The sequence below is a fragment of the Phaenicophaeus curvirostris genome, chromosome 4 (assembly GCF_032191515.1).
Source record: "Phaenicophaeus curvirostris isolate KB17595 chromosome 4, BPBGC_Pcur_1.0, whole genome shotgun sequence".
NCBI lineage: Eukaryota > Metazoa > Chordata > Aves > Cuculiformes > Cuculidae > Phaenicophaeus > Phaenicophaeus curvirostris.
The window spans coordinates 14,282,500-14,305,369 of NC_091395.1; the positions used below are offsets into that span (position 1 = coordinate 14,282,500).

The 22,870-nt window shown below is 36.9% G+C and overlaps 1 protein-coding gene across 1 annotated transcript in view; it reads left to right on the plus strand.

Annotated features, from left to right (window-relative positions):
* HHIP (hedgehog interacting protein) overlaps nt 1-22,870 on the plus strand; it is a 75,322-nt gene that overhangs the window by 28,107 nt on the left and 24,345 nt on the right. The window contains exons 5-7 of the mRNA XM_069855304.1: nt 20,420-20,571; nt 21,013-21,186; nt 22,593-22,736. Coding sequence (XP_069711405.1) covers nt 20,420-20,571; nt 21,013-21,186; nt 22,593-22,736 — 470 coding nt within the window. The remainder of the gene's footprint in view (nt 1-20,419; nt 20,572-21,012; nt 21,187-22,592; nt 22,737-22,870) is intronic.

Consider the following 22,870-nt stretch of genomic DNA (forward strand, 5'->3'; position numbering starts at 1 on the left):
ATCCTCCCATGGGATCCTCCCATGAGGTAATAATATTCCAGTACTTTTCAAAAAAAGGAAGATTTTTATATTGAGGAAGTTAGAAATAGCCTGAAGGGGGAAGTTAGGAAATTAAAATCCGTAGAAGCAGCATGGAGGTTCATTAAAAGTACCTTATTAGACTCAGCGAAAGTATGTATATACTGGAACAATTAGGAATCAAGAAGGTGAGAAATACAGCAAGGTACAAGGGAATGTTCAGGCCCCCAGAAAATAATAATCCTATAATAAAATGGAAATCCAGCTCAAGTGACACTAATAGAGCAGAATACAAATTCAGAACATTGGAGTAAGGGTTATATCCTGCCATTGTTTTACTGGAAAAGTAAGTAGGAGTTTCGCATAAACATTTATGGTAGAACAACATTCTGAGGTTTGAGAGGAAATTTAAAGGGCAAACAGGGAAAAATACAGAGACATTTTTAATGCATTATGATAAAAGAAGAACTTCCTTAAGCCAGGTGATGGTCATTGAGGCCAGTTAGCTAGGCCAGTAGCATATAAAAGCAAAAGCTACAGCTTGATTTCTTTGTATAAGATAAGATGGGAAAGACACACCCCATAGTTGGGATTTAATATTTTCCATTTTTCTATCTTTAAGCTGAGAAAAAAAACAGAAAGGGCAAAGAGAAACTATGGAAAGCACCGGCACAAATTGCCCTAAAACTAAGTGCTCTAAAGGAAGTGAAAATTGGAGCAGTTGAGATAATAAAGTTGTAATATTCATTTTTACCGTTAATTATTTTTAATTACAGGACTAGAGTACACTGGTAGGAAGTCTAAAGAAATTTTCTAAATGTCGGCAATGAAATGGCACACTAAATTCAATATAAAGTACTTCAGGAAAAGTCTTTAAACACACAAAGAGCCCTCACCTTATTTTGTTCTGTTCTGAAAAATATTTAAGAAGCATCAGTGACAACTCCGAGTAGCTATCCAAGTATTAAAGAGCAGGTATTGAGCAGTGTCTAAAACAGGGTTTGAAGTACTTTGGTTAACAAACACTGTGATGATATAAGCCAGCAGCATCCTCATGAGTTCAGTAAGACACAGTAGTGTTGAAAAGGGGTTTTGTTTGGTGGCATCTAAAACTCTATTCCATCTGGAAAAAAATAAGATCTAGCAGAAACAGGTGAAGTAATAAATCTCAGAGAAGGCAATACTGCCATTTCATTCTCTTTTTTCTTTGCTGAAAAAGTTTAACAAATTGAATTGTCACACATAATAGGGATGACATTTGAGCAACATAATCATTTGTCCGTTACATGCTGCTGCTTTGATAGTTTTGATTCAACACCAATTAATGGAGGATTCGCCTTGTAGCTTTCTACTACTATAATTTATTATCCAATTGTTTACAAAAACTACAGCAGCCCTGTAGCTTTCCTGGTAGGGAACTGGGTAATGTGTGAATAAAGCTGGGGGCAAGTAGGTCCCAGATCCGCTGGTGATGTCTATACAACCATCTTTGCTTCATACTCCTTGTCAAGAAATATCCTAATGTTAATTTTGTTTCTTTATTTTCTGTGTGGAGCATATACAAGACGTATCAAAATTGTCTGAATTATTTTGAAACTCTGAATATGCTGCAAATCTAGGTGACTTAGGAACTCATTTAGGCTACCAAATTGACTTATAGAGTCTGCTTTATATCAGGTTGGATGCATTAGTAAGCATTTCCAAGGCTATCAACAGTGACTAAGGGTTGTCAAGATATTGTTCCAGGGACAGTTATAAAATTGTAAAATATTATACACAATTTACAACAAGACAGATGAAATTCAGAGAAGCAGCTCCAAAGACACATACGAAGTCAGTGGTGCTTGCTCATAAAGACACCTGATGTGCTATTGTAATTAAATATTGTCCGGTAAAACGGACTCATTGCTCTATACGGATGATCAGGGAAGTTATTTAGGATATGCAACTTACAGGTCCCTGCCATGCATCCAGTGCAGAACTCCTTTTCTGATTTTAAGGAAACTGTTGTTGGGAAACCTTCTCAGGTCAAGACTAAAAATTCTAGTAAAAACAGAAAAAGGAAATGGGAGAAAGTCCATAACAATGAAACCAATAACTTTAAAGGTCAGACCTTTACATGGGATGTGTGAACTGATTTTTTTACTGATTAGGATTTTCTAACAGTAACTGCCACGGAAATATTTTGCCCCAAATCCTCGACCAGCATTAGTGATGTAAATCTCTGTAGTCGTTGCCACGTGGCAATGTGGCTTAACTGTCCCACTTGCTGAACAAGCTCCTGAAGCCTTCTGTCAGAGGAACAAGCCTCACTCTCTGGGCCTCCCCACACAAGGCAAGTGCTCCTATCCCCAGCCACCCTTCACTGAACTCACTCTGCTGTGCCAATATCCTTCTGGTACCGAGGGACCTGTAAAACCAGGCGCAGCGTTCTAGATGAGCCTTGTGAGTGCAAAGGGAGAACAATCACTTGCTCTGCTGCCTGTGCCCTTGTTAATACAGCTTAGGATGCTGTTGGTCTTCTCTGCTGCCAGGGCACGCTGCTGGCTCGTGTTCAGCTCGCTGTCTACAGAGACCCAAAGTCCCTTTCAGCAGAGCCTTCCCCAGACAGTCAGTCCCCTGCCTGCATTGTTGCAAATTTAACAGGATTTGAGAAAGAAAAAGTCTGCTATAATCTGTGTCCGTAGTTCCGATTCATTCCTTGTGACAGTCGCTATCCAGTAAGAGGTAGTTCTTCCCCTTCTCAATGAAGATCAAGTTTTCTCATTAAAACCTGAATCTAGAGATAGCTTCCCCTGAGATATCTTTATTACCTTTCTGGCTTAACCCCTGTAAGGTACAGAGCTTCGTATCAGGCTGGCTTCTCTCTCTCTCCCCTAAAAATTTTTACAATCCAAAAAACAGTATTCAAATGAGATTTGCAAGTGTATAGATGTGCACGGCTTTTCAGAAATAACCAATGCAGTCACGCTGTTGACTTAATGGCTGTGAACTGTACATGTGCATGGAAGGGTGTGAAAGAAACCTCCCCACTAACAGCATTTCCACTGAAGAGCGTCTTTTAAGGGGTTGATTTTCAGAACTCTTAATCACTGCTATAATCAGACACTTAGACTTGAATATTTATTATATACATAAGGCATTAAATACTTACCGTGATTTATAGCTTGGGTTAGGATGTTATTTTTAAATAAGCCATATAAAGTACCTTCAATCTTATCCATTCAGACACTCATGAGGCGGACTCCAAAATCATGAAATTGGCTTAAAAGCCATGTGCTTAAAAAATCCATTTGGAAACAGGAGGAGTGGAGATTCACTGCCTCCTTACTTTTTAGCTTGATTTGTGTTCTCAGACTTATTCTGCAATTATGAAGTCTAAAGCTTTCAAATTCAAAAGCTGAGAACCTACTGCAATGTTGTAGTCTACTTATTTCACCTTTCAATACAGCTCTTATGCTTTGCAAGGCTTGTAGTATAATAGCAAGCACTGGCTAGACTACATACTAAGATGTGTCCTCACATCCATGTAGCTGAAAATTCCACAGCATAATGAAATATTAGTCGTAATTAACAAGAGACCAGCTTGCTGAGGTTCTGTGGCATGCCTTCAATGCTTGAGCGCACATTCCTTCCAGCTCTGACGAAGTTCCTATGTCCTTCACGCAGTGAGACTGTGGGAAGAGTGCATATAAACACAGAACTGGGGAACCTGCTGGTTTTCTGGAGAATTTCTGTTTTGTTTTAATCTTCCTACGAGAAAGGGCAATTTTCATATTACACTTACTACACTTTGTGTGTCCCTGGGTGATTTTCTTCTACTAGTTCCAAGAACAACTCCAAGGAAACACGTGTGAGTTTATGAATTTTTAAAGGAAGTGAATTTACCATTCATTAAATATGTTAAAGCAGTTGTATGTGTATTCTTCAGATATAACAAATTGTGTATAGCCTGTCACTTTTTTCAGTAGTTATTGTTCTTTTTCTCCTAAGGGAATATGGGGTTTGTAGCTCAGTGAGGCTCTGCTAATTGTTACGTATCTCGTATCTATAAAGAAGAAATCATTTTTAGGGCAGCTTTTTTTTCTGTCATGAAATGTTCGATTCAGTATTTAAGTATAGATTTTAAATGGATAAATTCCTTATATGTTTTTTTTTTGAGAGAGAGAGGATAAGAGAAAATTTTGGCATTTTTCAAGAAATAATGAATTAATGTATCACAACATTCTGACATTTTTTTCTACTTTGAACGTGGGTAACTGTCATATTTAGTGTCCATTCAAATGCAGGAGTCACCATGTGTAAACAGTAACACCAATTAAAACAGATGCCCAAGTCTTGCAACAACAACAACAAAAAAATAGGAGTAATGAATAAAATGTACTTAAATGTCAAGATTATATTATATAATGCAATGTATTATCTGACAACATTGTCAGAGGTCTAAGGATTAAATTGGTCCAAATTATCTGTGTACTGCATGTCTGTGAAAGATGACCGGAAATGAAAGATGTCATTCCAGCTGATAATTTAATTAAAAATGAACTCATTTGGTACATATTTGTGTACATCAGGAGTATGTTAAGGACAAAGATGCTAATGAGCCAGTCATGATGTGGAGCCGAACAGCACACATCATTTGGGAAAGACAGTGGGGATCGTGTCTCACCACCATCTCTCCTGCTCCTTTGGTCCCTTCTGGGATGGGAAAGATGGCTCAGACATCATTGGCCAACATCTGGGAAAGGACACAGAAACAGAAAAAGCAAGACTGTGTATTCCACAAGTGGAACAAGACTTGTTTCATGTGAAATACAACTTTCTCATCTTCTACATATATTACTAGCATACACTATTGCACAGAACTGCGATAATATTGTGGTACTGATATAGCTCCTGTCACTACCAGGGTGATAATGAAATGAAATGACCATTTAAAAATTGTGGAAAACTTCATAATTAAAATAAAAACGAAAATGAAGGACAGTGGCTCACCATTCTATATGCATAAAGTATCACCTAAGAGACAGTATTCTAATTAATGTCAATGTAAAACTAAGATTTTCAAATGTCAGTTAGTGCTTGTGGTCAACTTGAAGCTATTTCTGAGAAAATACTGATCGCTCTTGCTATGATTCCTATACATTTTTAGCTTTTTTAAGTTAAATGCTGAAGACAATGAATGGCTTTTAGAAATGTCCTTTAATGCTTAACATCTCAAAGCAGAAACACAAACGACTCCATGGCTATTCTGAATAATTTTTTTAAAGAGAGTGACTCTCTGAAGCCTTTGCAGGTCAAAATGTGATAAATGAGGATATATCACATGGAAGGGAATATTGTTTCCTGAGTAAAACAATTATAAGTATGCTTATTCATTTTAAAGAGACCCTCACTGAAAAGCATGGTTACTTTTTTCATGTGAGCACTCAGTATCAGGACTGAAACTTTGGCTCTTACAGATGATCACTTTCTTTACCAATTGCTACTGCTGAACTCCTGTCATTCCTGGCCCCTCTGGGGCTGTTTTGTTTTGTTTCAAACAACTTTACAAAGATGGCTTAACTTCAGAGAGATTTTTCTTAATGGAATCCATTCCACCCAGAAGGTGTTCTCCCTAACAAATGGGAAACATCACTAAATTTAACCCAAACTCTGAGCAATGGAAAGCTACATAGATGATGTCAGACATTACAAATATTATTTGTACTTGCTAGTTTACTTCAAGGGAAATTATGAGAATGACATCATAATGATGACTGACTAATTTTTATTAGTGTTTTCTCTCTGAAACTCTAGACTTACGGTTATAAAGAAAAACAGCTTTTAAAATGTTGTACCCGTTATTCTTTTCTAATAGTTTGAGATTTTCTTACTTTTAAAAGATACTAATATTTTAAAATACCATGGGTACTATCAGCTCTTATTCTAGTCATTTGACATGTCAAATATTTTTTCTCCAAAAGAAAAAAAAATCTATTATTTAATGCTCATAAAAGATAGGAAATGATCACATATTCTTTTAAATTAATTGCTGCTTGGGTTGGCCTGTGAACATATAAACTCTGCTGGAATAGTTGTAGCCAAATTTCTTTACAACAGTTTCTTACTATGGAAATAAATTATGCTGGTGAAGGGGTGATGACCAGCTTAGGAAGAGCAATATGTTTCTTCATTCAGCAAAGGCAAATCACAGAGTGCCAGGACTTTAGAAACATCCAAAATCCACAGAACCATTATAACCATTTTACAGCAAAAAATGCAGTAATCCAGGGTTGCACAAGTACTTTTTGCTGAGAAGTTCTTGCCCAGAAGAACCTTCCAGCTCTGAAGGGCCGCTCAGGCATTGTATGTTACCTTTAGAGCTGGGTCACCAGTAGGCAAGGAAGCCAATTGACCAGTATCTCCCACAGCAAGACAAGAGACTCCATAACTAAAACCTGGTGGGTGGCACAGCAACCCAAAGACTGTCTCTTGTGGAGAATTCCCCTCTCTGTTTTTAGGAGCTTACCACCACCAGCCTGCATTCTTAAATTTTTTAGTAAGGACAAGATTAGGCCACAATACCGGGCAGCAATGAATCTCCATGACCATATTAGTATCTTCCTGCAAATGCTATTGTCCCATTCAGCACTGTGTTTACATTTGACCTCAAAGGCAATGGAATTATCTAAGTGTTTACGGTTAAGCCCGTTCATAGGTGTTTCCTGAACTAGGACTTTCATTTATCTGTGAAGACATGTTTTCATGAGAAATGAATATTTATGATGTCAAAGGGCTTACACACATTCAAATACTTAACTACTGTGCCCTAAAAAAGCCTTACTATCCATGAATTATTTTAATATGCAAAATTCAGGGATGAATTTAGCATCAAGAATCACTGCTAGATCTGCATATACCGCTCTGACTCTTGGCATAACTTGCGTTCTCAACTCCCATGAAAATATACATAAGAGTATGGGTTAATTGTGCAAAGGCAAGGTGGAAAATATAACTCCTATGCTGAGTTTGAACCTTCTGCTAAAGCAGCTCTAGCGATTTGAGAAATTACCCCCTCTCAGCTGTCTTTGTCACTCTCTTGCTGCAGCTAAGGTTAAATAAATGTGTATCTGCTCCCAGTACATTTCAGTGCAAAGCAAATAAAGTTCAGCAAATAACTAAGGGGTGGTACCTTCTTATAATACTACAGATTTTTTACTTCCAGAGAATCCAACATCATCTTGGGTAAATGAGTTCAAATAGTCCAAAACAAAAGGTCTACGTGGTATCAATGGCATCAGTCATCTAGTGCTGAAAGAACGCTGGTTCTGAGACTGAATTGCCACACTTTTCTAAAGAGAAAGTTACACCATCATGTCATAGGTATATGTGACAAAGAATGCTTCCCTAATCAACCCTTTTTGCAAATGATTTTCAGAATAAAAATTATCAAATTATCTGTAACAGATAATAAACAGCTAATCATTACCTTACACATACCACATCAATTAATACTGATATAGTTATTAAATCTCTTATATATGACATATTAGTGTTCTATTTTATCAAGGATTCAAAGGGATTAGACTGTAATTTGTTGTTTTAGTATACTATACCTTTAAATTGTTGACATATAAGTTGTATAAATAGAAACACCATAAATCTCTTAAAAAATGTACCATAAATTTTTTATATATGACCTTTAAGTAACAGCAGTCTGTTGCATAACTCTGCAGGGGAAGTCACATGGTGGAAACCTCATATTTCCTTAAATTTATGGTTGTTTCTTGGTGGTCTAAAAGACTTTTTTTTTTTTAAATTCCCTTTCAAAGTTGTAATCTTAGTAAATTGTTTAATGTTTGGTCTAATGCAGGTCAATGTAAGTTCTTATTTAGATTTATAATAGGAAATATATAACGTCAGATACCAGTGAAGCCTGGCTAATAAAGTCAAGGATACCAGTGTTATGTTTCATTATAATGATGTGAAGATAATGCCTTTAGCTGCATAACCACCACATTAGCTACAGACCATAAAAATAACCTTTATGAAGTCTCAGGGTCAGATTCATTAAGAGAAATGTCTCTATTTTTTCCAGTAATACTCTCCTATCCAATCAGAAACATTTTTGATTGAGAAATTCCTTCATCACCATAGTGTCAGATCACATTTACTGACATCAAAAGCCATGTAAACTCTTAAGTGGAGAAAATCAACTGCCTCATGGTATCCTGTTCTGCACTAGTTAAAAAAAACAGCGGAGTTTGGGCATGTGCCCCAGTTCTTGCTGAACTAGGGCCTTATGAAACAAAATTTTATATTAAGTAATTATCATTGCCATTACTAAGAGATTTTAGTCTTTCCTAATCCAAAGAAGATTGGTTTATATTCAGAACAGTCTTATCAGCATCAACAGAAAAGGTCTGCTTCAAGTTAAAATATGCAAGAGGATACAAGTTGCAGGAGTGAAAAGAAATTATTAGTGGTTTTCCAACCCTACTGAAATCCTCAGGATTCAAAACAGGAATTTACAATGCTTGGCAGAATAAAAATTAAACCCCACTTAGAAATGTCAATATTTAAAATACATAGTGCAAGCATAATTTAATGACTTCTTCAAAAAATACAGGCACATACGCAAAATGCACATTTTTTAGAACCCCTTTTCCCCAATACTGGGACTGAATGCTGTAGACATAACAATATTAACTTAATCTACACTGTAAAATAAATTCTTTTAGGTAGTTCAAGCACTATTTATTAAAATCTTAAGATATGCAAATCAAGCATGTGTGCACTGTATATATACACTCATGTCCTGCTTTTGGGACTACAAAAAAAGAATTAAATCTGATGAGAATTTAAACTACAGGTTCGAGGAAATCTGTTCTCCTGAATGCTGGATGCATTTGTATGTTTATATGTGCATGTAGTGAATATATGCATAACACATAAGCATAAACAGCTTGCAAAATTCAAGCCTTGCAGTCATAAATTCTCACCTGAAAGGCAGATGTGCACGTTCCACAGATGACAACAGTTTACTTCATGAGCACTGCTTAGTTAAGGCACAGGTAATTTGTGTAACAAGTGTCTTAGAACAGGGTTAATCCAGGATCTCTACAGACATGAGAGACTAGCAAACCTTTTGTCTTCTCTATAATTTTCTTTTTAAAAGAGCATGTAGAGCCTGAACTTAGAGAAAGGATGATAGTACTAGAGGCTAGTCTGGAGAAGTGCACCAAAAAGAAAGCCTGAAACTTTTCCCTGTCCACGCAAGGCATTCATTAGCCTCACAAATAACAGAAAAACCAGCACTGCTGGGGCTTTCACAAGTAGATGAGGGTGTCAAGGGAGAGGCAAAAATCCATCCCGCAGGCAGCGAGTCTCAGGAACCTCAGAATGCTGGCAATGGCTTCGTTAGAAACCAGAGAGCTTTCTGTGCCCAGAACAGACACTAAAATCTCAGACAGTTAATGCAAGAACAGGATAGAGAGGAGTGAGAATATTCTGAGATTTTGAAAACATACTCTTACCAAGTGTAGACTGAAAGGTTCTCAAGAGGGGCCAAATGAAATATTCCATTTCAGTGTTGACATTCTTTTAACTAAAACTAATTTCTGAACTGAAAACAACTCACTGAAATATTCCAAATTCCCAATTTTACAAATATTAGAACCGGATTTTTCAATGATTTCAAAACTACCTTACTTTGTTCCCCCAAATACAACACGTGACAGAAACAAACCTCCCTCTCTATCAGGGAACGCAGTGGCTTAGACAAATCAGCATGTTCAACCGCTATCCTTATTCAGAAAGCTCCTGGTCATTCATACTGAGGACATTTTTCATAGTAATTTACTGGTTGTCTTAGGACAAATGGATTCTGAGGTTCTAAGTCTGCATCAGCTATTGACGCACACAAACATATTCCTCTAATTATTCCATATGCATGCAATGCCTCACCCTATTTCATTTTTATAACTGTGCATGCTTAACGCATTCCTTCTTTGCAACGTCCAAAACTATCTTTGCATTCTCAACAAGAAACATATTTCTCATTCACACATCTTGGGCCAAACCCAGATGGTATTAGTTTCCTACAAGGGTATTTCCTGTATGTCTGAATTGTCAACACGGCTGTGGATTGCCATCATTCTCCTCCTATATACAGATTCTAGTCATGAAGAGCAAACCGTATATCCTCCACCACCCTGGTTTTTCCACTTGGCATATTTCATAAAAATACTAATGTCTCTCTTCAAATTATTAATATTTTTTCACTATTTTAGTTGAGAGGTAAAGGTGAGATCAAGCACAAAAATGCTTGATTATTTTAGTTTCCTCTGGTGTTCCCAAAATGTCTGTGGAAAAAATCTGGATTTCTCTGGATTTATTTACGCCTTGTCTTCAGGTAGCTGGCAAATTATATATATTTTTATTTTAAGACTTACTGAAAGAACTTAAATTGTTTGATTATTTGAACAGTATTTGATATCCAAGCTGTTGCTTAACTGCAGCAGGGCCCATCAGTTGCACACTAGCCTTTCTGCCCTCGGGCTGCACAGCTCCTGAGGCACCGTGAGGCTGAAGGTACTGGCAAAGTACCAGTGAGAAAAACGCTTCAGCAGTATTAAAGAATTCAAACGCTTTCTTCTCAGCTCCCATTCTGTGCTTTTTCAGAAATGTAAAGGTACTGCTGCTTAAATATATTTCAGACACAGGTACAAAACATGATGCACAACCACAGATTTAGTTGAAAATGAATGCAATAATAGCATTTTCTGGTTTTCCTAGCTGTCTTCGCATCAGGACTCCAACAAGTGCAGTCATTTTATTTCCAACAGTTTGATATTGGGTAACAAATACACTTCCAGTGGAAGCTTAAAACTCAGTAGCAGACGCTGGACCTCTAAATTGATTTTTTGTCTGCATTTCTGCCAATAAGACAAGACTGTTTACTGTTTGGAGCAATTGACCAGATAAAGAACATACATAGGTATAAACACTTCTAAAATCAGAGTAAATAGACATAACATAGCTGTCTTGCCTTCATCCAGTAGGTCTGTTGTATGTCTACTGGTAAACTGTTGAAGAATACTTACAGAGCTTCTAAGAATACAGATTCTGATTCTGCCTACTACGTTTAGCGTAATCATCTACTGAGAAAACCAGCGACACATGCAACTAGCATTTGCTTTGAAGATATGACACATTTTTATCAAAACTACGCTGAATGTTGATGCTAAACATAGGCTGAAATATGCCTCTACATGCATCCAGATTTCATAGTCCGAAAGTTCTTTGGATATTAGGGAACAGATTAGCATTTGATTTATCTCTAGAATTTGTACACGCATTCTTTGGTGACTGAAAAATGGTGATGCGTTCCCATCTTTCGGTGCTGGCAGGCAAGCCTCACACTCTATGTGGTGGCTCTGCCTTCAGAAGAGAATCCCAATCAAGATGTTAGGTGGAATATAAGCATCAATTACAGTTAACCTTTCATGTGTTTCCTGTCTCTGTCCTTTGTTTTTATGTCACCTGAACTTCTATCCTTCAAATTGTCTTCTACTCTCCTACTAAAAGCCAGTCATAGAATCAAAATCGTAGGATGGTTTGGGGTCAGAAGAGACCTTAAAGATCATGCAGTTCCAACCTCTGTGCTATGGACAGGGACACCTTCCACTGAATCAGGTTGCTCAAAGCTCCATCCAGCCTGTTCTGGAGCACCTCCAGGGGTGGAGCATCCATGACATCTCTGGACAACCTGTGCCAGTGCCTCACCACCCTCACAGGAAAAAAGTTCTTTCTAATATCTAATCTAAATCTCCTCTCTTTCAGATTAATTCAGATAATATAATTTTCCAGTTTCTTAAAATGAGAAGAAAAGGTGATTTGAAATATCTTGCAGAAAACACTTCACAACCTTCGTTTAGTACCTTCAGAGCCTTAATGACTAAAGGTAGAGATCTGCTAAAGAAAGAACCTTCAGTGAAGGAGGTTATGCTGTTCAATAAGAGTATCTTTGTATTTTACACCGAAGATCAGTATCATTTTGATAAGCTACTGAACTCACTCTTCTCTTAAAACAGTGACAGAGCCAGGCACATAAGGCCCACAGTTTAACCTAAGTTATGTTGCAAACATGAATGATACCATAGTGATGCTTGGGAAAAAGCAAAAATGGTGTGGAATGAATGAAGCACCTCTAGTCCTTTATCACCCTCTGGCAAAAAGTATCCTCTTTAAGGTGTGGGGTTTTTTTCTTGTTCAAGATACAGACTGCTAGCAACTTCTAGCACTTGCTGAGCAAGTCTTAATATCCATTAGCATACAATCTAAGTGGAAAATTGTAGCTATTTTCCCTTCAAGCTAGGGGTGCTTTGCTGCTCTCTCCACCCACCCCTACCTTCTAATATTAAAAAAAAAAATAAAATAGCTCGTGCAAATGTAACATTGCCCTTGCAAACAGAAAAAGCAAGCATCTGCTTTAATAGACAACAGTTTCCTACAGTGAGCCAAAACAGAAAGGCAGAATTGTGGGCAAGATGGAGTAACGTCACCAGGGCATCTTTCCATTTGCATCTCACTTTTTTGAAACTAGTTATTTTTTAATGCCTATAATTAGACAGATCAACATTTCTGGTTTTAATTTAATGCAGAGAGCATGATAATTACTGTTATTCTGTTCTGAATTATATCCCTAAATTTCCATATAAAGTGGTCACGGTAAAACAGCATGAATTTGTTTTCAATTATCGGAGTATAGAATTGGTTGTAGGTTGGTTCATTTTACATAAGCACTGTCAAATTTGCTATGTGTCACCATACATCCTCTTTTTTTCCCTCTCTCAGCACAAAAAAATGTCTTACAGCTCATTTTAAAGTGCTGCAGAGGTTTTTTTTTGTGGACATTTATGGAAAGTCTTCATTTAGCAGCTCAGGGAGATCCTCGCACTACAGTAAGATTTTTATTTTTCCATAGCATATTTTTATCTTTAGAAATGACAAAAGCAGCAGTGATTGGCTGAAATGGCATGCCATACAAAAGCAACATATATATACTGAATTATAATTCTTAAACTCCTTTGATGACTCTTTTGACAACTCCTTGACTTAGATCTATATTTTAACAAAAAAAGAAAAAAATTTATGAAATATGCTACTGAAAAATATAGATGAGTTTTATATACATAGTTAAGAAATGAGAACAGGAGAAAACCAGCATAGTTGTCTGAGAGGACCATGGTGCAATTAGAGCGTTGGTAGAACAGTAAATCACTAATAAGATTAATTTGTATTGTTTGCATGTTTACAAAAAAATAATGTTAGATAGTATAAAAATAGTATCTAAGAAAAATGTCTTGAGTCTTGAGTGAAAGGGGTAAAGACACAGTTCTGGTGAATGAAAAAGGAATTATTAGTCTTGTGTCATCATGTCATGTCTTTATGAATGTTAGTGTAATGTAGTCTCTTCGGGGTTTTATCTGAGACAATTCCAATTGTGTTGGACTGCCTGCTGAAAGAGTGCTGTAAAATTTGCATGGAAAGGCAGGTAAAGCTTAAAAACAAGAGGAAGAAGTAGAAAAAATACAAAGGTCATCAAATCTATTCTCCCTATTAAGGAGGGATTTTCATGGTCAGTAAATTTTTAGCCCTTACTGCATTCTCATTCACTTGAAGGAAGCTTTCTGGCTTTCCTGGAAGGCTGATTCCACGATACCATAGACCTCAAACCAATGCATCTGAAAAGCTGTCAGGAGAAGACATTCTATAGTGGAAGAATACTGAAGAGGCAAAGTATAGCAGAGCAGATATGCCAAATAAATAAATAAATAGAGATCAGAAATTGGAGGCATGCCAGGGAAATGAGGAGCGTGCTTCTTTTTTACCTTCCCTTAGTGGCCCCCACTGGTGAACCACTCACTGAATTGCTGGTGGAATGTAAAGCTTCCTTGAAAATAAATCCAGCTGGGGACAGAGGTGGAATCACCACCTGTGTTCCCAGAGGATGAATGCTGCTTACAGCTCAAGAGGCCTCTGTGGTGCAGGAAAGTGTGTAATTCACACCTTCTTGGGCCAGCTTTACTGAATGATATAATCATCTGGTCTTTATTTGAATCTCCCTCTTCCGGGACTGATTTCCACTGTCTTCTGTTATTCCAATTCTCCTAAAGCAGTGCAGTACATAAAGTTTCTCAGTCCAGATGCAGACCTCACATGGGCTCATGGCCACCTCCTTGCAAGCACACTCACAGTTATATGTCCCTTTGCCCAAAACCTCTCAATTATTGGCTGGCTCTTGGCAGTCTCGAGGCTTTTCGCTGCTTCTAACCAATAATTGGGAGAGTTGTCAAAGCACGATTCATGTCTTACTACAAGAGTGTGAAGGAGGCAAGCTGTGGGTTTGTGTTGGGTTGGTATCTGCATTTATAAGTTTCATGTACTTTCTTTAGGAGGACGGGAAGAAAGAATTGTATTATCAGGGGACGAGGATTGTCATTTGGATTAAACTAAAGACTTGCCCAGCAGAACAGCAAAATCTGAAGTTGAGGAATTAAAAAAATAAGTACAGAGGACTAGGACTAGAAGTTCAAGGTCCTGCATTTAGTGACTGGTATCTTCAAAGGACTATGAAGGTAAGGAAAAGAAAAAATTATTGAGGCCATGTCAAAATTTTCTCTTTGCTGCAACAGAAGTAAGAAGAAAAGAATTAGGTTATACATTCCACTGCTATCTTTAGATCTGAAAACATTTTTATTTATTTCTGTTCAAGTTACGGCCACACCAGAGTTCTTTTGCTGGAAACTATGCTGCGTAATAAATATGTGTGGATAATTCTTATGAACTGGTACACTGACTTTTCCCTGACTGCAGAGAAGTCCCATTCAAAATCCAGGCAGAACTGGTCATATGAATCACCTTCTCACTACCCTTTGCTAGGTCTAATTGTTGAACCCGCTGGGCACTAAAGGATTGGGATGTCATTACATTTATTGTGAATTCAGTTGTCCTGCAAAAAAATCAGCATTTAAATATCACTGCAAATATTAGAGCAGAAAACTTTGTGATGGGTGGACTTTGGCCATCCATGATTTTCAGCCAAATCCTGCCCTGCATTTAACCGAAAAAAACTCGCCTCTAACTTCATCAGTAGAATTCATGCTTAAATTCCAAGTAAGACAAAAGCCCTGTAAGTAATTTTCTTGTATAAATTTAATTATAAAGCAGTCCTCTCTCTACCGTTATTTTTAAGTGAAGTACTAATAGTTCATTTGTTTCACACAGTAAATACATTGAAATTGTTTTTAAAAAAGTCCTTAGATAACTGCAGAGCCCTTTATGAATGAGGGAAAAAAATGAAGCTTTGCAGCACAACTGCAAAAAGGAAATGCTTTGGAGATAGGGTCTAGTATGCATACTACAGAGCCATGACATCAGTGTAATTATTTTTCCCTAAGGTAAATGTCTTATGTTACAAATTCTTCCCTTGCCAGAGGCCTCAGGCCCCACAGATGTTCAGAAAGCAAAGCACTTGAGTTCTTAACACCCAAGAGGTCTATAGGAGCTCTATTCCTATACCATACCTGCAGCCCAATCATGTCCTGGTTTTCTCATTCTGTGTTTGTTGTCCCCTTTCACCTGTCAGAGGCCCTTCCCTCTTGTGCTCCTCAGAACAGTCAACCCGGCTTCGGAAAGCAAGGTGTGCCCTTGCAGCAGACCTTTGGCTGCTTTCTGCTTCTGCTGCAGTCAAGTTTCTACCCTGTGCTGGAGCCAAATTTCAAAAACTTGTCGGTTAAGCAAACACTTCCTGCTGAGAAAAATGCCTGACACTGATCTTCAGCCTTACAGTAAGATCCGGTAAAGGAAGGTTCGAATCAGCAGAGATTTTTTGGGGCTCTCCTAATTAGAAATCCTTTTCTGAAGAGTTCATATGGTACTGCCTGATAAGAGATTTTAGCTGTTCCATGACCCCTTTGCCTGTGCTTTTTACAAATAAAACTCCTTAAGATCAAACACATGGTAATGCATATTGGCTATGGGACTTATTACATAGGAAATAAAACTAAATTAAGGTGATCATACTACCTCAATAAGTTACACAGGATTTACTCTATAATAACAAATGAAAACAAATGATGTAGACACGACATTAGAGTTAATATTTTAAGTAAGCGACAAATGACCATTGAATATACATATTTTGTGCACAACTGCTTTTAAAAAAAACCCGTTCTTTCCAACATGAGAGTGGGAATGTCCAGATGAAAAAGCTGTTAAGTATAAAACCCACTGCTTTATATAAGTGAGTGAATTGTGAAAACAATTTTAAAGGAAAACTTGAAGTCTGCTACCTATCATTTACTGTTAAGCCACAGAGTAATAGAAATAAATGGTCATGTCTGATTTTGCTTACTAAAATTAATTACTGTTAAGGTTACAAAATTAAGGGTCACACTTACAATATGATCTATTTTAAATGAAAAAGTTAGCAATACCAATTAAGGCATTCCCATATATTTATATTTACTACAGGAACTAATACATATTTGATGTAATGTATATTGATGTAATGAAATGGCAGCACATCTAAAAAATAACTGCAGCATATGTTTCTCTATGATAGATAAAGCATAATCACGGAATCATAGAATCATAGAATTGTTTGGGTTGGAAGGGACCTTAAAGATCATCTAGTTCCAATCCCCCTGCCATGGGCAGGGACATCCCACTAGATCAGGCTGCCCAAGCCCTCATCCAACCTAATAATACCTTAATTGTATAATAATACTTCTATATGTAACATCAGAGATGTACTAAATTACATTTGGAAACATACAGATTGAAAGTAGAGCCCATTTCTAAGGAGTGATTACATGAAAATAGCACCATTCCATAAAAATCCAGTATTCACGTGCAACAATTACTCCTCCTAGCGTTAGTCAAAATGCAAAGTGGATCGTGTTGTGTGGTTATTTCAGATTTTTACAAGTGCCAACAGAAATTACAATGAAAAAAGAAATAAAATATTTGTCAGTTAAGAACACTTAATGGGGTAATATACTTTAAGAACTGACATGAGGTACCTAATCAACCATTTAAAAGTGAAAAGTAAAGAAACATGTTAAGTTTAATGCATCCAATTACTCTCTACTTGGCTTTGTATTGACTTAAGCTAATATAATTCTGATTAAATTATTTCCATCCTTGCAGTCATAAACTAAATCAAACTGTTTTTTAAAGGAATGTTTGTCCTTTCACAGAAGTCCTTAGCTGAAGCTTAGAATCTGGCCCAAAGAGAATCAGTTTTGGAAAAAAAAGTGTAGTATTGGTGCAAAACATGCAATGAGTGCAAGAAGAGGAGAGTTCAAGCAAAAGAGCTGCATGGCCAGACATCAGAAGTATGGCTCTGTTACTACAGACATTTCACATTGGGCCCAGTCACAGTATGTTTAGGTAATTAATACTTATTTCAGCCAGCCAACATCCCAGTGGAATACAAAGATTTGTCTCGTTCTTCTCGCCCTTCCTTATACAACTGACAAAACGTAAATGGTTATTCCATCACACTGTGTAGTGCAGAATCTTATAAGCTATGATGTCATCTACAGTTTGTCGGTGCTGATTTCATCTAAGGGGAAACTTTAAAAGAAAAGGATGTCGAGAAGTTATTAAGCTGCCAAGAGAAAGAGATATTTGACACATGGTATCTGCAAGACAGGACTATAAAGCCTGGGATGCTGGTTTCACAGTAGACACCAGAAGTCCATTGATAAAAAAGTGAGGATTATCCAATAGGGAAAGTCTGACATTTTGGAATTTGGTACATAATTACTATTTTGACAGTACCTAAAGGACTGCTCATAGGGGATTTTGGTGGATAGCTTTCAATTTACATTGCAACATGTGAGACAGAACGCTACGGAAAACTATACACTTTCTATCACTATAGAGATCATTTCAAATGCTACAGAAGTTCTGGCAGTAATTTGATTGCAAACAACAAGCTTGCCAGTTAGTGATAAAGCGGAAAGTACACATGAACAATTGTTTTCCAAAACCAGAAAAAATAAGTATGGAAAAACTCAGCTAGACTCCTAGTTGAACACGAGCCAACTAATGGCTTGATGTTGCACCGATTTCAGTATCTCAGAGGGATATTTCCAAAGTTTTTATTAAATGCAAGAGTAAATAGACCTTTCAGAACATAGTGTGACCGGCAGACTTTAAAAACCAGAAGGCAGTGTGACTTTTCAGGAAGCAACAGATATGTTCTACAAACAAAGGAAGTAATATGTTGCAGTCTAATAGAACCATGCAGGACAGCAATTAGCAGAAATACCAGTCGGACCCTATGAATACAACGTGCCGTACTTACTACCTTGCAGATCCTGTATTTCATTAATTTGTCAAATTCTTGCTTCATGTGTACTTCTTTAAAAGCTCTTAATTTAATTTTCACCTGTTTATGCTTTCAACAACTTCACTTTCACACTGAGTCTGCTCCCATGACATCGAGTGCTAAATAAAATCTTCAGCCTAGTAACAGAAAGATATTTTCTGACTAATACTTTCAATAACTCACCTGGAACAGCAGGCCTAGTGTGACTCATTGACATTCCTGGGCCCTTAAATGAGTTGAACTCATCTCTCAGGAGAAGAAATAGGACTGTCTTTGTCTGGGCACAACAGATAGAATCATTCATCAGGAATCTTTGAAATACAACTTACTGTTCCCAAAGCAACTGATTTGCCTCCCTTTCCTTCAGACTTTATCAGAACAACTTGGTCAAAACTCTTAGAAACTCATACAATAATATCTACAATCAGCTCAGTCTCAGCTGCAGAATTATTTTTGTCTCATAAAGGAGAAGGAGCTGGATTACCAGTCCCCTCGTCCATGATGACTGCAACTGATTTGGCAGCACTAACCAGACGCTCAAAACTAACCTCTCTGATAACCTCCTGAAACTAAATTTTTCTAGCAAACAAACTAGCAAATTTTGGCTGCCTCTAAATTAGCAGGATCCAGATTTCATTGTACAGATGTCTTTGTATGGAAATCTCTTGACCTATTTACATCTCCGTTTCTGACTCAGGTTTCTCTTCGGTGGTTGTGATTAAAGAGGAAGTATGGCAATCATGTTGAATTAAAATAAATTAAAGCTGTGCACTTTCCCAATTAGGCCTTTTGCGGGACGTCTTTCAACAGGAAGACAGACCCATCCATCACTCTGAATTGCAAATACATTTTAAAAGCCTCATTCTCTCTTATAATTTAAAATTTCATAATTAGTTATCATGGGTGTGGTTAGAGTTGCAAAACGTCTGCTTATGGGTGCAGAGCAGGAGCACTTGAATCTACAACAGAGTCACTAGTTTTGAAAGGCTGGCAAACCCTGAATCAACCTCCAAAACTATCAGGTTGTGAACAATCACATATATGAATTGAATTTGAATTGTTAATTATGTATTCTGTTTATTTCTATGCCTCGGCTTCTCTCCCCTGTACTACCTCATAAGCAACAAATGAATCTAAGTTTTATACTTCATTTGTACAAACAATTTTAGGCATACTGACATAATATACATTTTTAGAAGCCAAAGAGAAAATTGCCTTCTATTTAAGCACACAGGGTACTTGCATTGTCACAGTACATTACATGGATTTGATGTTTAACATAGAGCTGTACTAATCTTTGTGGCAAACATAATAACAAAAGAAAGTTGTTTGGGTTTTTTTTCTATTTTTATTTTAAAAAAAATAAAAAAACCTTTCCATTGAAGGACCACATGTAAAACTATGGTTTCTCCACACATAGACCGAGGCTGCTTATTACCTACAGTATCCTAGCTATGATGAACAGACCACCATAGTTGTGACAACTGATGTTGCTGCCTCCAGGGTAAAACAAAGGTTTACATATTACACAAGCAATTTAACTGTTTTCTAAACATATTGCCAAGACAGTGGGAGTTGGCAGCCAGCACTGTGTTTTAGGTTTTGGATACTTGGATTAGGAGTGACTGCTGATTATAGACCTTTTTATTTGTCTTCTACGAATTACAAGCAACCTAGTAACCCAGCAAAGAATCCTTCACAGCACTTAAACTTGTCTTCATGGCTTCCCGAAGATTACATACACAAATCACTCTACAAAAGTGGCGTAAGAGACTTGTGCATAGATAACTACATAAGACAATTGTCTTGTTCTAACTTTTTTAAGAGTTCCCCAAAGTGAAATGTTTTATAATCCTTTTTGTGCAGTAGTCAGGAAAGAAATAAAAGAGTTTGGGCAAAGATTATCCACAAGAAAGAAACTTCTTTTTTTTTTTTTCTTTTTGGTTTCCAGCTGAAACACAATAAAGAACATAATTAACTTCACAATTCTTTGTGTTTTTCATTTGACTGCAGGGAGGAGATGAAAGAGGACTGCTAAGCCTTGCATTCCATCCCAATTACAAGAAAAATGGAAAGCTGTATGTGTCTTATACCACCAACCAAGAACGGTGGGCTATTGGACCTCATGACCACATCCTGAGGGTTGTAGAATACACAGTATCCAGGTATCAGCAGAAGACTAAAATTTACAAATTCTGTATTTTTCAGCAACCTTTTCATTTTTGTATTTCCCATTTCAAAAATGATCCATCGGATTTACAATGTGTATACTTGGGCACTTGCAGGAAAATTATTGCTGGTTTTATTTCAAAAAGTAGTTCTGGAATGCCAGTAAGTACACAGTGGTTTATTCTTTTTAGGACTTTTTTTTTTTAGTTATGCTATCATTTTAAAATTATAGTTCTTTCCTCCTTATTGTGTATAGGAAGTAAAATATTTTTTCATAAATACTGGAAGATTGAAAATTCTCAGAAATAATTGGCATTTTTCAACCAAGGTACAGCATCCACATCTTAAAGTATAATTTGAGTGACTCAATTTTATTTTTAGAAAGAAGAACTATGATAGGGAACTCTGAAGACTGTTTTCATATCTTTATATTGCAGGAAAAATCCACACCAAGTTGATATGAGAACAGCAAGAGTGTTTTTAGAAGTAGCAGAACTACATCGAAAACACCTAGGAGGACAGCTTCTGTTCGGCCCAGATGGTTTCTTATACATTTTTCTTGGAGATGGCATGATCACTCTAGATGATATGGAGGAGATGGATGGTTTAAGGTACCAGTGGATAGACTTTTATTATTTTCCTCTGGTTTTGTATGGTATTTGGGGTCAGAATCAAAAGTGATCAGCAGTTGTCAGGACAAATCTGGCTTCCCCTTCCTTTCCTACATAATCTCCCTATCTTCAGTGCCTGCATTTAGCTAACTGCTGATTTTTAGAACAGTCTTACTGCTTAAATACAACTTGTAGTTGTGCGCTACCAAACCATTTAAATATCTGAGTCCTCACCAGTAGATGAAATTATATTTAAGCACATGTTAGACTTCTTTATTACAGACTATGAGCAGGACAGCTTTATTGAGCAAACATTCTTTAAAAATGTCTATGAACACATACTAGAGTCAATAAAAACAGAATCACTTAGGAAAATGTATAGAGAACATATGAAGCAATCCTACTGTGGTCCAACCTATGCAATTTTCTGAATCTGCTTTTTCCCTCTGATTCATTATGCTCTGTTAGGGTTGCAACATTTGCCTTAATTTAGAGAAAGTGTGGTACTGAGCTTTACAGACCTAAAAGGACTTTCTATGCTCAAAGGCCTCTTTGGCTCAGCAGAATAGCAGGTGCTTCTGCCCTTTGCAGTGAGGTTATACTTAAATCCGAGACCAGAGAACAATTCTAATACTTGATTTTAAATTAATATAAAACAAGGAGAAACTGAAACAGATTCATTATGAAGACAGACAGAAAGTCATCAATTTAAATATCACATCTATTCATGTTTGTAAGAAGAGTTTTGATGCTCTTCTACTCCTCCTACATTCTTGTCCTTCTCCCTTCCCCTAACACAATCATGAATGTAAGGCAAAGTAGATTTTTCTGTTGTTTCATGTAGGAAGAAAGTTACGATTCTTTAACAGAAATACCTACAACTCTATTCAATCAGTACAATTACTTTATGTTTTTAAATTAATCTATGATTAATCTCTGCATTGTACTGTGACTAGAAATCATTGGATTCCAGAGTAGGATTCAAGGTGTTAGCAAAAAGCATTATGTAACTACATAGTGATTATATGCCTAGTTACTCTAGAGGAGATCCGTATGAAAGAGTAAATAGCCTTATGTATGAAGGCACAAAACAACGTTGATGTTCGGAAAGATGCTCTTATTATCAAGCTGCTTTCAACATGCAACAGCATGGTCAGAGGCATCCTAGAGTATGCACATAACGAAGCAGAGTACTGGCCAAACTGAATCTTTGATAGGTTCTGCTAGTGTTCTCTGGACATACATGTACCATAAAACCAATCTAGATGTAAGTATTCAGTAAAGTGGGTGGTTTATTTTGCTGGGTCACTGTAGTACTATATGGATTAAATCTAAATGGATTAAAATACTTTTTAAAGTATTTTTAAATTAAAAAACCCAATTATTTTATCCTCCAACTTTCTCAGTGATTTTACAGGCTCTGTATTGCGCCTCGATGTAAATACTGACCTGTGCAATGTCCCTTACTCCATACCACGGAGCAATCCGCATTTTAATAGCACAAACCAACCTCCTGAGATTTTTGCCCATGGACTTCACAATCCAGGCCGGTAAGTTACAATTACACTTAATTGCTCTGGAGCAGATACTGTTTTCAACCAGAAATCTTTTATACAGTTGGGTAACAAAATTTTAATATCAAAGGCACTCACGTACTGTTTAAAATTTCCACCTCTCACACATA